The sequence below is a fragment of the Callorhinchus milii genome, unplaced genomic scaffold (assembly GCF_018977255.1).
Source record: "Callorhinchus milii isolate IMCB2004 unplaced genomic scaffold, IMCB_Cmil_1.0 Scaffold28, whole genome shotgun sequence".
NCBI classification, from domain to species: domain Eukaryota; kingdom Metazoa; phylum Chordata; class Chondrichthyes; order Chimaeriformes; family Callorhinchidae; genus Callorhinchus; species Callorhinchus milii.
In genome coordinates, this window is record NW_024704769.1 from 361,951 (window position 1) to 374,349 (window position 12,399).

At 49.3% G+C, this 12,399-nt stretch overlaps 2 protein-coding genes across 2 annotated transcripts in view; one reads left to right on the top strand and one right to left on the bottom strand.

The window, feature by feature from the left end:
* Positions 1-1,832: 1,832 nt before the first annotated feature.
* On the bottom strand, positions 1,833-7,801 carry plpbp (pyridoxal phosphate binding protein). The gene is made up of 8 exons (XM_042344577.1): positions 7,708-7,801; positions 6,730-6,837; positions 5,914-5,949; positions 5,528-5,603; positions 4,932-5,066; positions 4,308-4,450; positions 3,763-3,861; positions 1,833-3,370 (listed from the first exon to the last, which is right to left on the bottom strand). Exons 1-8 carry the CDS (start codon positions 7,780-7,782, stop codon positions 3,224-3,226), a joined length of 819 nt encoding a protein of 272 aa, XP_042200511.1. The 5' UTR covers positions 7,783-7,801; the 3' UTR covers positions 1,833-3,223.
* A 2,333-nt stretch (positions 7,802-10,134) lies between these two features.
* dock5 (dedicator of cytokinesis 5) overlaps positions 10,135-12,399 on the top strand; it is a 50,038-nt gene continuing 47,773 nt past the window's right edge. The window contains exon 1 of the mRNA XM_042344459.1: positions 10,135-10,356. Within this exon, the coding sequence (XP_042200393.1) occupies positions 10,314-10,356 (43 nt within the window). The 5' untranslated portion in view covers positions 10,135-10,313. The remainder of the gene's footprint in view (positions 10,357-12,399) is intronic.

Here is a 12,399-nt window from a genome sequence, read left to right on the forward strand (position 1 = left end):
TCTCCAAACCCAACTGAGAATTTCCTGCGTCCCCCTCCACGTGGGAATCCCTGAGATAGATTGTTGGAATGGAATGCGCTCTCTCTCTACCTGGAGCGACGCATTCCTGCTTACCTGCGCGAGTATTAGGCGTAGGTTGGCAAGAGCCAAGGCTTGGCGGGAGCCCGGAGTCTAACCAGCTAAAACCACACAGCTTGTCATTGATGTCGCTGTCTGGCCAGGTTTCCCGCTGCTTCTCCAGCCTCCCTCCCCGTTAGTTGGGTTTGGCTGCAGGGTTAACAGGAGCTGAGTTTGAAGCCTCAATACGGAGGATTCCAATTCACACACTCATGCACGTACGGTCACCTACGTACTGTTAGGCAAACAGAGGCTTGTGAAGGAAAGGAAACTTGAGATAGAGAAGGGGCTGCGTAGATTCACCAAAATGTTATTGGGGGTGAGGGAGTTTCGATCGTACAGGCAGGGCTTTCTGATAACCCCAACTTGAGCTGAGAAGGTTGAGGGGTCTTCAGATCACTGTGAATCTGCACCGCCATCCAGTGGCACGAAGGGGAGTTTCAATATTATAATAATAATCCTCGCGTTTGATACAGCGCCTGGTCACGTATTCGAGACATCTCAAAGTGCTTTGCAGGATATACTGTAAAGTGTAGTGACTGTCTGTTTTGTGGGTGAAACGGGGCAGCCAATTGCGCACAGCAGTGTCCCACAAACGGTCGTGGATTGAGTGACACAATTATTTTTTTGAAGGGATTATTACCCCTGGTAATATTTAAACAGTAGCTCCTGGGTTTGACATCTCCTCTGTATCACAGCGACTCAGACAAAGCAATACCCTCTCTCCCCCCCTCCCCACCGTATTTATCTTTGGAAAAACGCAACACAAACTTTCCTGGAGGCAAATGTGGAGTTTGAGAGAATTACTCATAATTTTGCTGTTGAAATTCCGAGCTTGATCAAACAGGAATCTTGCTTCCTCGCTCTCTCTCTCCTTTCCCCCAAAACACCAAAGATTACAGACGTGCTCAGTCACATTAAGCTACCAGGCAAGCCTGTAATTGTACGCATTTTTGGAAATGAGTTTCAACAGACTTTACTGAAAAGTCTGACATTTGAGGGTTAGAGGAGCCACGAGTGGTTGCAAACTCACTGTCACAACAGCTTGCATTTATATTGTGCTGTTCATGCAGGGTAGCATCCCAGAGCACTTCACAGCGATGGAGCCAGGGGGAGAGGGAGGGGGTAGGTGACTGTAAGCACCATCAAAAAGGAAGGTCTTTAGGCGATGGGGAAAAGGGGGAGGGAGGGGGCAAGGCGGAGGGATTGAGGGAGAGAGTTCCAGTGGAGGAGTCCTGTAGCTCAGTGGTTAGAGCACTCGCTTTGCAAACGAGAGACCTGAGTTCAATCCCCGGCAGAGGGCGAAACCTTGGGCAAGTTTCCTTACTCCACACAGAGCCTAATAATAATCCTCCAAAAAAAAACAATAATAAATTGGTCATTTTCAATCTACGACTGTTTGTGGGATATTGCTGTGCGCAATTGGCTGCCGCGTTCGCCCACAAATATACAGTCAATTCACTTTACAGTGTGTTCTGTGAAGCGCTTTGGGACGTCCTCCCGACGTGAAAAGTGCTATATCAAATTATTATTATTATTATTATTTCTGGGCGTTGAGGTTGAAGGCACAGCCATTGGTGGTGGAGCGGAGGGCACCAAAGCAGTGAGTGTGGGTGGGGGGAGAAGAGAGCTGCCTTGTAGGCTCTGTTAGCAAGGTTATAGTAAGCTGCATAGTAAGGTCCCTTTCTTTACACATTCACACAAAAACAAGCCAATTAATAAACCCCATTTTATTAACCGATTAAAACACAACCAGGATTTCCTTTGGAGTGGGGCCGGGGGCAAATTCACCATCGAATCCCGCAGCTCAGGTATGTGCGGTGTTGCTAGGATTACCAAGGATGTTGCTGGGATCAGGGAGGGTGGAAGGCAGTGGGGGGAGTAGCCAAAGGCGCGATCGAAGAGGAGGATCTTGAGACGTGCCTTGTGTCTTGCACACTCAATTAGCAGATTAACAAGCATGAACTTCGCTCAGGCATCTACATGTGGGTTTAATAATAATAATCCTTGCATTTGATACAGTACCTTATCACATCCTCGAGACGTCTCAAAGTGCTTCACAAGATATACTGTAAAGCGGAGTGACTGTGGATTAAGTCACCAAACATGGACGCAAACACTCCACTAGTATCTGTTCAACAACATTTCCTTGCCTTATCTGCTCTCTGCTTGGTTCATTGCTGCTGTGAAGCCAACGGTGCTGAGGCTCCAACCAGCACACGAGCAGGTTGATGCCATTTCTTCCCATCTTTTCTGCGAGTAATAATAATAATAATCCTTGCGCTTCATACAATGCCTTATCACGTCGTTGAGAGTAGGAATGCAAGCTCAGGGCTGACGTGCGGGGAGGACGGGTGGGGGAGAGAAGCGTCTTACACACTTGTTCACAGATTTACAAGTGTCAACTTGGCATTCATTGGTCATCATTGACGTGGGTCAAAGTCATCAAATCAAAGAGTGGTTGCCTTGAGGTGCGACTGCAGTTTGCTGAGCGACTCCTACAATGGCTAGTCACCAGACAGCGATCAAACAGTTCCATGGGGCTGATTACCGCACACTCGTTAAGTTAATAAAACACTCACGGGTCAAAGCACCAAATCCAATTTTCTTTAAGGGTCTGTTGAGCGGTTCTATAAGCAGCAACGGTTAACAGAACTAAGTTCTCTTCCAATGTCCTGAATGTAACGTTGAAAGAGAAACCAGGAAGGTTTTCTTCAAAGTGATCTTGATTTTCTACTGCAGATTGAACAACAACTTAGCGCCCTTCACGTGGGGTAGCATCCCGGAGAGCTTACAAGTAAGCAGGGATGTGAAGGCCTGCAATTTAACGTTCTATCCGACAGATGACTCCGTGACCATAGGAACTAAAAGTGGATTGGCTTCCCCCATATTGTGATTACATTAAAGCCACAACTGCATGCACGTGGCTGAAACACACATTACATACAGTAGTAGTTCACGTGCAAGGCAATAGATTGTAAAGAGGGCACTTGCCGCGCATGGATCAATCGTTGATTAATTCTGAAGTGGTTGCCATGAATCAACTACAATTGGAGGGGTGGGAGATGGGGTAAGTAAGTAAGACTCTCCCAATCAGACGTCCTAATCAGTTTGCTGACACAGTGAGCCCCTCCATTTTCTCCTTGGCTTCTTCCACCCCCTGGGTGCTCTGGCTTGACTTGGGTGTATTGGGGTACTCCCTCTCGCCAAATATGATGCTCCCGACCCGCACGCTAGTGGCTCCGACTTCAATCTGCCGGCGAACAGAAAAGGACCTTTTAACACCCGGGATTTTAACTTCGTCTTTCCAATCCTCTCACACCTTTTCCCCCACTCTTCACCTACTTCTCTTACGCCATCGTCTCCAGCCCTGCTCGGTAAACAGGCGCGCGCGTGTGTGTGTGGAGGAAGAAAACTTGCTCGACGCCAGAAATCAAACCCAGGTCCTCTCGCTTGCAAGGCGAGCGCTCTAACCACTGAGCTACAGGACTCCACAAAATACAAGATTTAAATACAAGAGTGATGTACATCCCTTGCAAATGTACATCTGGAACATGTCAAGCAATCGCGAGACTTATTTACACAAGGAAATAAGGGATTGGAAGCCACGAGGGAGAAAACATGGAACAATTAAGAGATACTCACAGCATGCGCATAGTCAGTTGACATCCCCATACTCAGCTCCACCTTGTCCAGGGGAAGGTCTAACTTGGCACACACTTCCTTCCGATGCCCAGACAGCTTCTAATCAAGAAAGAAAATATTTCTCTTACACGTGCGTTCCTACCGATGATCTCACCTCCGCAGAGCAGTAACATGCTTCAAAACAAAGCACCAACAATAATAATCCTTGCATTATTAATCCCTGAGCCAGCGCCTTATCACTTCGTTGAGATATCTCAAAGCAATTCACTTGATAAGATTGTTAAGTGAATTGACTATACATTTTGTGGGCGAAACGCAGCAGCCAATTGTCGTGGCTTGAGTTACCAATTAATGAATTAATTTTTTGGAAGGGATTATTCCCAGGTTCCTACTTACTGCGAGGTAAACTCTTTGAGACGTCTACAAGACGTGATAAGGCGCTATATTAAATGCAAGGATTAGTATGAATATTATTATTACAGTGAATCCTTTTGAGTCCGCTTTGAGATGTCCTCCTGACTATAACTAATCTTTGGAGACTGTACCTGGAAGTCTGGATTGGGTCCTTGACTGAGATCGTAACCATATCTTCCGATGGTCATCAGGCCAGTGAATTCCAGGCTGAGACACTTAGTGAGGATGTGGCTCACCACCTCCACCGTTTCCTCAGGAGGGAGCCCGAATTTGCCTGAGAAACCGAATGGAAACCGGAATCAGACACTGCCTTCCACCAGCACCCAGAGCGATTTCAAGACTCTCTTACTCGCTTTCAAATCCCTTCATGCCTCGCACCTCTCCAACTCCACCTCCCGCTGCCTCCGCTTGGCTGGCTCCGGTCTCCTGCTTGTCTCTCATGCCCTCCACTCCACCAACGGAGGCCGCACTTTCAGCCACTACACCCCTGGAACACTCTCCCTCTATCTACCCCTCCACCTCGCCCCCTTTCTTCCCCATCTTCAGGTCGCATCTGAAGAACTTCCTCTTCGACTGTGTCTACGGTCACCTCCCCTGGCGTTGTGCTCCACCACTGACAAGTGCTCTGGGGCGCTACCCTGTATGAGGGGGCGCTGTGTAAACGTAAGTTGTTGTTCTTACGAAACCACTCTCCGAGCTCAAGTCCCTTCCCCAGCGCAGTAAACCCAACAATTGGGCAGGTCAGTTACACTCACTCTCTTCCCCACTTGTGTTCACTTGAACCATGACCTTCAACCTCTCGGAAGCCTTTTTCTTCTGCCAGGTAAGGTTCACCTTGTCAGCCAATTTGATGGAGTCGATCGTCTCGATCATGAATAGGTTTGGGGTGCCTGTGTGGAGGGGGGGAGAGGGAACAACAACATTTAAAGCAACGCAGGACAACAGAGGGAGATGCAAGAGAGAGGGAGAGAGAGCACATGCATTTATCTCCTTCCCTTCCTGCTCTCTCTCTTCTCTCAGTCAAATCCTCTCTGAATTGTTTACCAGGTCGGGCAACCTGATAACACTACATCTCCCCTCTGCACTGCTTCCTCTAGCCTCCCACAGATTGTGGATTGAAGTGACCAATTTTTATGTGAAGGGATTATTACCCCCACCGGAAAAGCAATCCACCAATTGACTAACAACCGGATTCCTACTTACTGCTAGGTAAACAGAGGCGTGTGTGTGGAGTAAGGAAACCTGCCCAACGTTTTTCCCCACCTGGGAGTCAAACCCGGGTTCTCTCTTGCAAGCCGAGTGCTCTAACCACTGAGCTACGGGACGCTGATAGGAAGGAACGAGACGTTACCCATCAGTTTGCTCACGTTGCTCTTCTGCAGGTGGCCGACGAAATGCCACTTGATCTCTGGGCAATCGGAGAGAATCTGCAACCACAGCGAATGAGGGAGAGGTCAGAGCACGATCAGAGCAATGACTGTGCGCTTGTAAATCCCTGACTGTCCAGTGCCTTGGGACGTCCTCTCGACGTGAAAGCACAATACAAGAATGGGTGACACTCAATCATCATGTACTCTGCAGCCAAATTCAGACAACTGGCACTTAGAGAAGAATGATCAAAGCCAAGCACACAACAAGAACGAACTTCCACTCTACTGCTTGCTTTCTGTGAACTCCCTCTCCCTCCCCCACCCAGTGCGAGCCTCGAGGCAGTGATAGTCAAATCTCTTACACTACCTGAGTGTTGGATGCCTTCGTCACCAGCTCTTGTACCTGAGGGCACAGAAAACACCAATAAGCAGTCAAAAATCAGGTACAAGACCCACAGATACACTCGTACTCTTCGCTCGACATAGAGTGAAGTATTTTGAGACCTTGTGACTTCCACATCAACTGCGAGGATCACGATTGTCAATATTATCAAAACGTGCCTAAGTTACTTTGGAGTTTAGTGAATCTCTGTGGGCATAAGCATGTTTAAGCTGTGCCCTCTCTCCACATCTCCCCCACACCTCCGCTCCCGCAACTCAAATAACATCTCAATCATTTAGTCATACAGAATTTACACTTACGTCGCACTTTTCACGTCAGAAGGACGTCCCAAAGCGCTTGACATTTACTAATGAGGGAAGAACGTTAGCCAGAACACCAGGAGAATTCCGCAGCTCTTTGTTAAAACACCGCCTTATAATGTGATGAGAATTTGACATCCCAACAACGCATTGCTCCCTCGGTGCTGCGATGGAGTAACAAAGTACATTTGGTGGCCACGTTTCGCCCGCAAGACATAAAGTGTGTGAGCGACAGAGTTCAACTAACACACAAAGTGGCCTCAACTCCCTCACCCACCCACCCACACCCACCCCCACACACACACACCCACCCACATAATAACACAAACCTACACGCACCCACACACCCACACACACAAACAAACACACACACACCACAGAACTGTACAACAACTTGCATGCGCCCTTTACGTGGTCTTGGAGCACTTTGACCGCGGGTACAAATTCGGCCGTTTAAGGCACCGAACCACAGGATACTCACGTAGTTTTCCCCAAAGTGCCGCTGACCATGGCAATAAGCCTCCATCACCATGGCCGGGGGTTTGGTCTTGCTCACAGCCACCAGCCGCGGGGTCAGAGCCGGGAGGCTCTGCGAAAGGAAACACAACGGAGACCAAGAGAGGTGAAGCGCCTCCTCACGATGACGACAGCCCACGTACCCGCCCGCGGCTGTTTGTGGGGACGTCGCTGGGGGCGCCATTGGCTGCCGCGTTTCGCCCACAAAACACCCAGTCACTACATTTTACAGCGTTTTCTGTGAAGCGCTTTGAGACATCACGAAGTCATGATGAGGACACACACCCCCCACACACACCTCCCCCACACACACACCCCCACACACACCCCCCCACATACACCCCCCCCACACACACCCCCACACACACCCACACACCCCCACACACACCCCCCCCACACACACCCCCAGCCACCCCACACCCCCACACCCCCACACACACCCCCCACACACACCCCACATACACCCCCCACACACACACCCCCAGCCACCCCACACACACACACCCCCACACACACCCCCCCACACACACCCCCCCCACACACCCCCCCCACACACACCCCCCCACACACACCCCCCCACACACACCCCCACACACACCCCCCACACACACCCCCCACACACACACCCCCCACACACACACCCCACATACACCCCCCACACACCCACCCCCACATACACCCCCCACACACACCCCCACCACACACCCCACATACACCCCCCACCACACACCCCCACATACACCCCCCACACACACCCCCCACACACACACCCACACACAACCCCCCCACCCACACAGCCCCCACACACAACCCCCACACACCCCCCCCCACACACAGCCCCCACACACACACACACCCACATACACACACCCCCCACCACACACCCCCACACCCCCCACACACCCCACACATACACACACTCCTCTCTCTCTCTCACACTCACCCCCTCCCTCCGGGCCACCGCAGCTTTGATATTGACAGAGACGCCGCGCAGCGCCCGACTGACATCCACCGCCATGTTGTCCCGTCTCCCCTGACAACCTGGGCTGACGTCAGCCTGAACGGCAGCTCCGCGGACCAATCAGCGGCCTCCAGCCCCTAAGCCAATCAGCGGCCTCCAGCCCCTAAGCCAATCATCGGCCTCCAGCCCTTAAGCCAATCAGCGACCTTCAGTTCCTAAACCAATCAGCGGCGTCCACTCCAGACGCCGAGCCAATCAGCAGTCTCCAGTCGACAAGCCAATCAGAAGCCCTCGCTTAACTCCTGCCCCGAAGCTGGGGGGAGGGGGTTTGGGTGGGGGAAGGGGTTGGGGGAGGGGGTTTGGGTGGGGGAAGGGGTTGGGGAGGGGGTTGGGGAGAAGGGGTTGGGATGGGGTTGGGGGGGTGGGGGATGGGGTTGGGGGGGAGGGGTTGGGGGGAGGGGGTTGGGGATGGGGTTGGGGGGAAGGGGTTGGGGGAGGGGTTGGGGGAGGGGGTGGGGGTTGGGGGAGAGGGGGTTGGGGGCAAGGGGTTGGGGGGAGGGGGTTAGGGGGGAGGGGGTTGGGGGGAGGGGGTTGGGGGGAGGGGTTGAGGATGATTGACAGCTGTCGCATTTTATACAGTACTTCATCACGTCTTCGAGACGCCTCAAAGCGCTTCACTGGAAAGTGTAGTGACTGTATATTCTGTCGGCCAAATGCGGCAGCCAATTGTGCACAGCAGCGATCCCCACAAACAGCCGTGGGTTGAATTATTATTATTATTTATTTTTGAAGGGATTATTACGCCCCCACCCGGAAAAGCCACCCGCCAATCGGGCAATAAGGCACTATATCAAACGCAAGGATTATTATTATTTATTATTATTTATTATTATTATTTATTATTATTATTATTTATTACTATTTATTATTATTATTTATTATTATTTATTATTATTATTGTTTTCTTGTCAGAAACACAGTGCGTATTTACTCAAGACACCATCATGGGGGGCCTTCACGCGTTTATTTATTGTGCGTAAGGCTGGGACCGTGTGGAATTTATGGGTCAAAATTCGTGGCAACGAATCTCCAGCGTCAACAGTCAACGCCATTGCTGAACACTGACAGTCAATAGGGAAGACAATGGCAAATTCCCCCTATGTTGTCACAGAGATTTCTATCAGCCTCCACAGCTCAGCTCCGTCACCGCACCACTCCCATTGCACAGTACCCCACCTCTTCGGCCGTACCTTCGACTACCCTCCCACCCCCGGCCCACCACCCCTCCTGAACCCCAACTCCCAGCTCGGGTCCAAAAACCCCTGACTGTCCAGCGCCCTGGGACGTCTTTCCAACATGAAGGGAAGGCGCTCGCTAAACAAGTCTCATTTGTTGTTATTGTAGAGGGCCCCTGACACAACGGAGCACACGAGGGAAGATTTCTCCCCACACTTGGGTTAGGGTTTAGGGTTTAGCGTTTAGGGTTATCACCAATTTCATATTGAATAATTTGAAGAGCTTTGAGACGTCTCGAAAACGCAATAAGGCGCTACATCAAATGCAAGGATTGTTACCATTATTATTATGAATTATAAATATTATTATAAATACAAATGGAGGGAGGGAGGGAGGGAGGAGAGGGAAATGGACGATCTTTCAAAAAAACAAATTTCACTCTCTGGCTTTGCCCTGAGATTGTTATACAAGATAATAATAACAATAATAATAATAATAATAACCATTACATTTGATACAGAACCTTGTCACATAGTTGAGACGCCTCAAAGCGCTTCACAGGATACACTGTAAATTTTGTACAACTGTATATTTGTGAGCCAATTGCGCACAGCGATGTCCCTACAAACAGTTGTGGTTTCAGTGACCGCATTAACTCACGGAGGGATTATTACCCCCGGGAAAGCTAAAATAAAATACAATATTACATTTACACAGCGCCTTTCACATCAGGAGGACATCCCAAGGTGCTGGACGGTCAGGGATATGGACACGAACTCGGGGTGGGGTGGGTGGGGGTGTCCAAATACGCGGTTGAAGAGGAGAAAATAAAAAATAAAAGGAATGAGCTGGTAACAAGGTTATTTTGCAATGTTTGCAATCGATTACATAACAGGGAGCGAGGGAGGGAGCAGTGTAAGTTGACAGCGAGTTGTCAATGGGAACTGAATACAGCACAGCCTCAGGGGATAGATAGGGAGATATTTACACTCTCTCTCTCTCTCTCTCTCTCTCTCTCCTTCCCTCCCCCTCTCTCTCTCTCTCTCTCTCTCTCCATTCCTAACCCTGTTGCTTTCTTGTGCGAAGCTTCCGAAATCACAGCTATGATGGAAAAGTGAAAGTCAGTGTCTGTGTGTGTGTGTGTGTGTGTGAGCTACTACATATACACAAACACACTCCCTCTCTCTCGCTCTCTCTCTGTCTCTCACACTCACTCACTGACTTGGCAAATAAGGAAAAAGACAATAAGGAAGGAACAAGTGACCGCGGTAGAGAGGGAATGCAATCTCTGGTGAAACTTTCACACGCCCAGGAAGGAGAGAGCGACAGAGCGAGACAAGGCAAGAACTCAGATGTCTCGCTGGATTCCCACTAAGAAGGAAAAATACGGAGTCGGTAAGTACAAAAAGGGGGGGAAAGGGGATCTATTTTCCTTTCTCTCTCCCCTTCTCCCTCTCCTCCCTTTTCTCACTCCTTCCTTCCCAAACTTTTGAGCACCTTTCTAAGCAGAGACCCGGTGAGGGAGTGAGTGAGTGAGTGTGAGAGAGACTTACTTTGTTTCCCCCCTATTATTTTGTTTTGCTGTCCACATTTCAAATGTTTTCTAAACACTTTGAAGTGTTGATTTGTTTCAAACACAAGTGTGGATGTGTGGAAATCCTGTAGCTCAGTGGTTAGAGCCCTCAACTCACAAGCGAGAGGACCCGGGTTCGATCCCCGGGCGGAAAGGGCAAGTTTCCTTACTCCACACACACACACACACTGTTTGCCAGCAGTCAGTAGCAGTAACCCGGTTGTCAGTTGGTTGGCAGATCGCTTTTCCGGGGGGTAATGAGCCCTTCAAAATAAATACAAATAATTTGGTCACTCACTCCACGACTGTTTGTGTGGACGCTGCTGTGAGCAATTGGCTGCTGCGGTTTCGCCCACAAATTATACGGTCAATTCACCCATCGGTAGATTTCAGTGATGTGCTTTGAGACGTCTCGAAGGCGTGATAAGTTGCTGTGTCAAAGGTAAGATATATTGACATTGCTTCACTGCTTCACTGAAAAGAGTTTGGGATCTCTTTACACCACATCAAACGTGAGAGTTAATATTCCAATACGACTATGGTTTGCGGGCGAAATGACTTGCAAGAAAGAGCGCTCTTACTTCTCATCAAATACATCACCGTTGCAAAGATCAGCAAGGGAGCTGTGTCCTTCACTCACCGCTGTCTGTCTGCGTATAATCACTGTGTGCCAGCCTGACTCAGCCCACACCACGCTCACCTCGTGAACATGCTATGGGCTCCCCCAAATAAAAATGGTCACTCAATCTACGGCTGTTTGTGGGGACGCTGCTGTGCGCAATTGGCTGCCCCGTTTTGTCCACAAAATACACAGTCAATCCAATTCACAATGTATCCTGTGAAGCGCTTTGAGATGTCTTGAAGACGCAATAAGGCGTTATATTAAATGCAAGGATTATTATTGTTATATATTGCAATATATCTTTTGAAGCGCTTTGAGACGTCTTAATGGCGTGGCAATGCCCTATATCAAATGCAAGGGTTATTATGGACTGCTGTGTTCACCTATAAACACACAGTTATTACACTCTTTACAGTAAACGTGAAAGCCACTGTATACAATGCAAGGAATTTTTTTTTTAATCTGACACAGAGCTTTAACCCACTAAAACTTCCTCTTCGACCATGCTTTCGATCTCCACCCACTCACTCCACCCAGGTTAACATCGTGCTCCGCTATCCTGTGGGCGGGGGGGGGGGTGTCTTGTTGTTGTTGTTGTGAAACCGGTGATAGTCTGACGCTCAAAAAAAGAAAAAAAGGAAAAAAAGTTCGCAAAAAAAAACAATGAGTCGTCAAACCAAACACGACGCCTTGGGAATACTAAACTGGCTGGTGTGTCATGTCACTCCATTTGCGTCTGGCAAATAAAAAAAGGATTTCTATTTTTGCTCCTGCTCTTACACCCTCCCTCCTGCCACTCCACCCCACTGCGCTCAACTGACCACAGACACTGAATCATTTCACCCACCCCGACCCCTCATGGGTTTTCAACAAGCGTTGATCTCTCGCTGCAGTGTGCGTCTGCGTAAGATTTGCCCAAAATTCAGCATCAACGACTTGGGTTTGCCCAGCGCCCTTCACGCCGAATAGCGTCTCGGAGTGATTAACAGTGGCAGAGCCCGAAGCCGGCCAGGGGTGGGGGAGGGAGGTGACCGTAGGCACGGTCGAAGAGGAAGGTCTTCAGCTGCGATCTGCAGACTGGCAAGGAGTGGACGAGGCAGAAAGATTGAGGCATAGAGTTGTGGAGTTTCAGTGGCCTTGTAAACGGAAACGTGGCTGCTGTTAATAATGTAATAATGATACTACTAATATAATAATTATTAATATAATAATTAATAATATAATAATACTAATAATAATCCTT

What these genes read in the sequence shown, in the direction of transcription:
- plpbp (XM_042344577.1), bottom strand. Translation starts at nt 7,782, where the DNA reads ATGGCGGTGGATGTCAGTCGGGCGCTGCGCGGCGTCTCTGTCAATATC. An exon ending in CGGTGGCCCGGAGGGAGGGG is followed by an intron (nt 6,838 to 7,707) that starts GTGAGTGTGAGA and finishes TTCCTTTCGCAG; the next exon opens with AGCCTCCCGGCTCTGACCCC. An exon ending in GGCACTTTGGGGAAAACTAC is followed by an intron (nt 5,950 to 6,729) that starts GTGAGTATCCTG and finishes CTGTGCCCTCAG; the next exon opens with GTACAAGAGCTGGTGACGAA.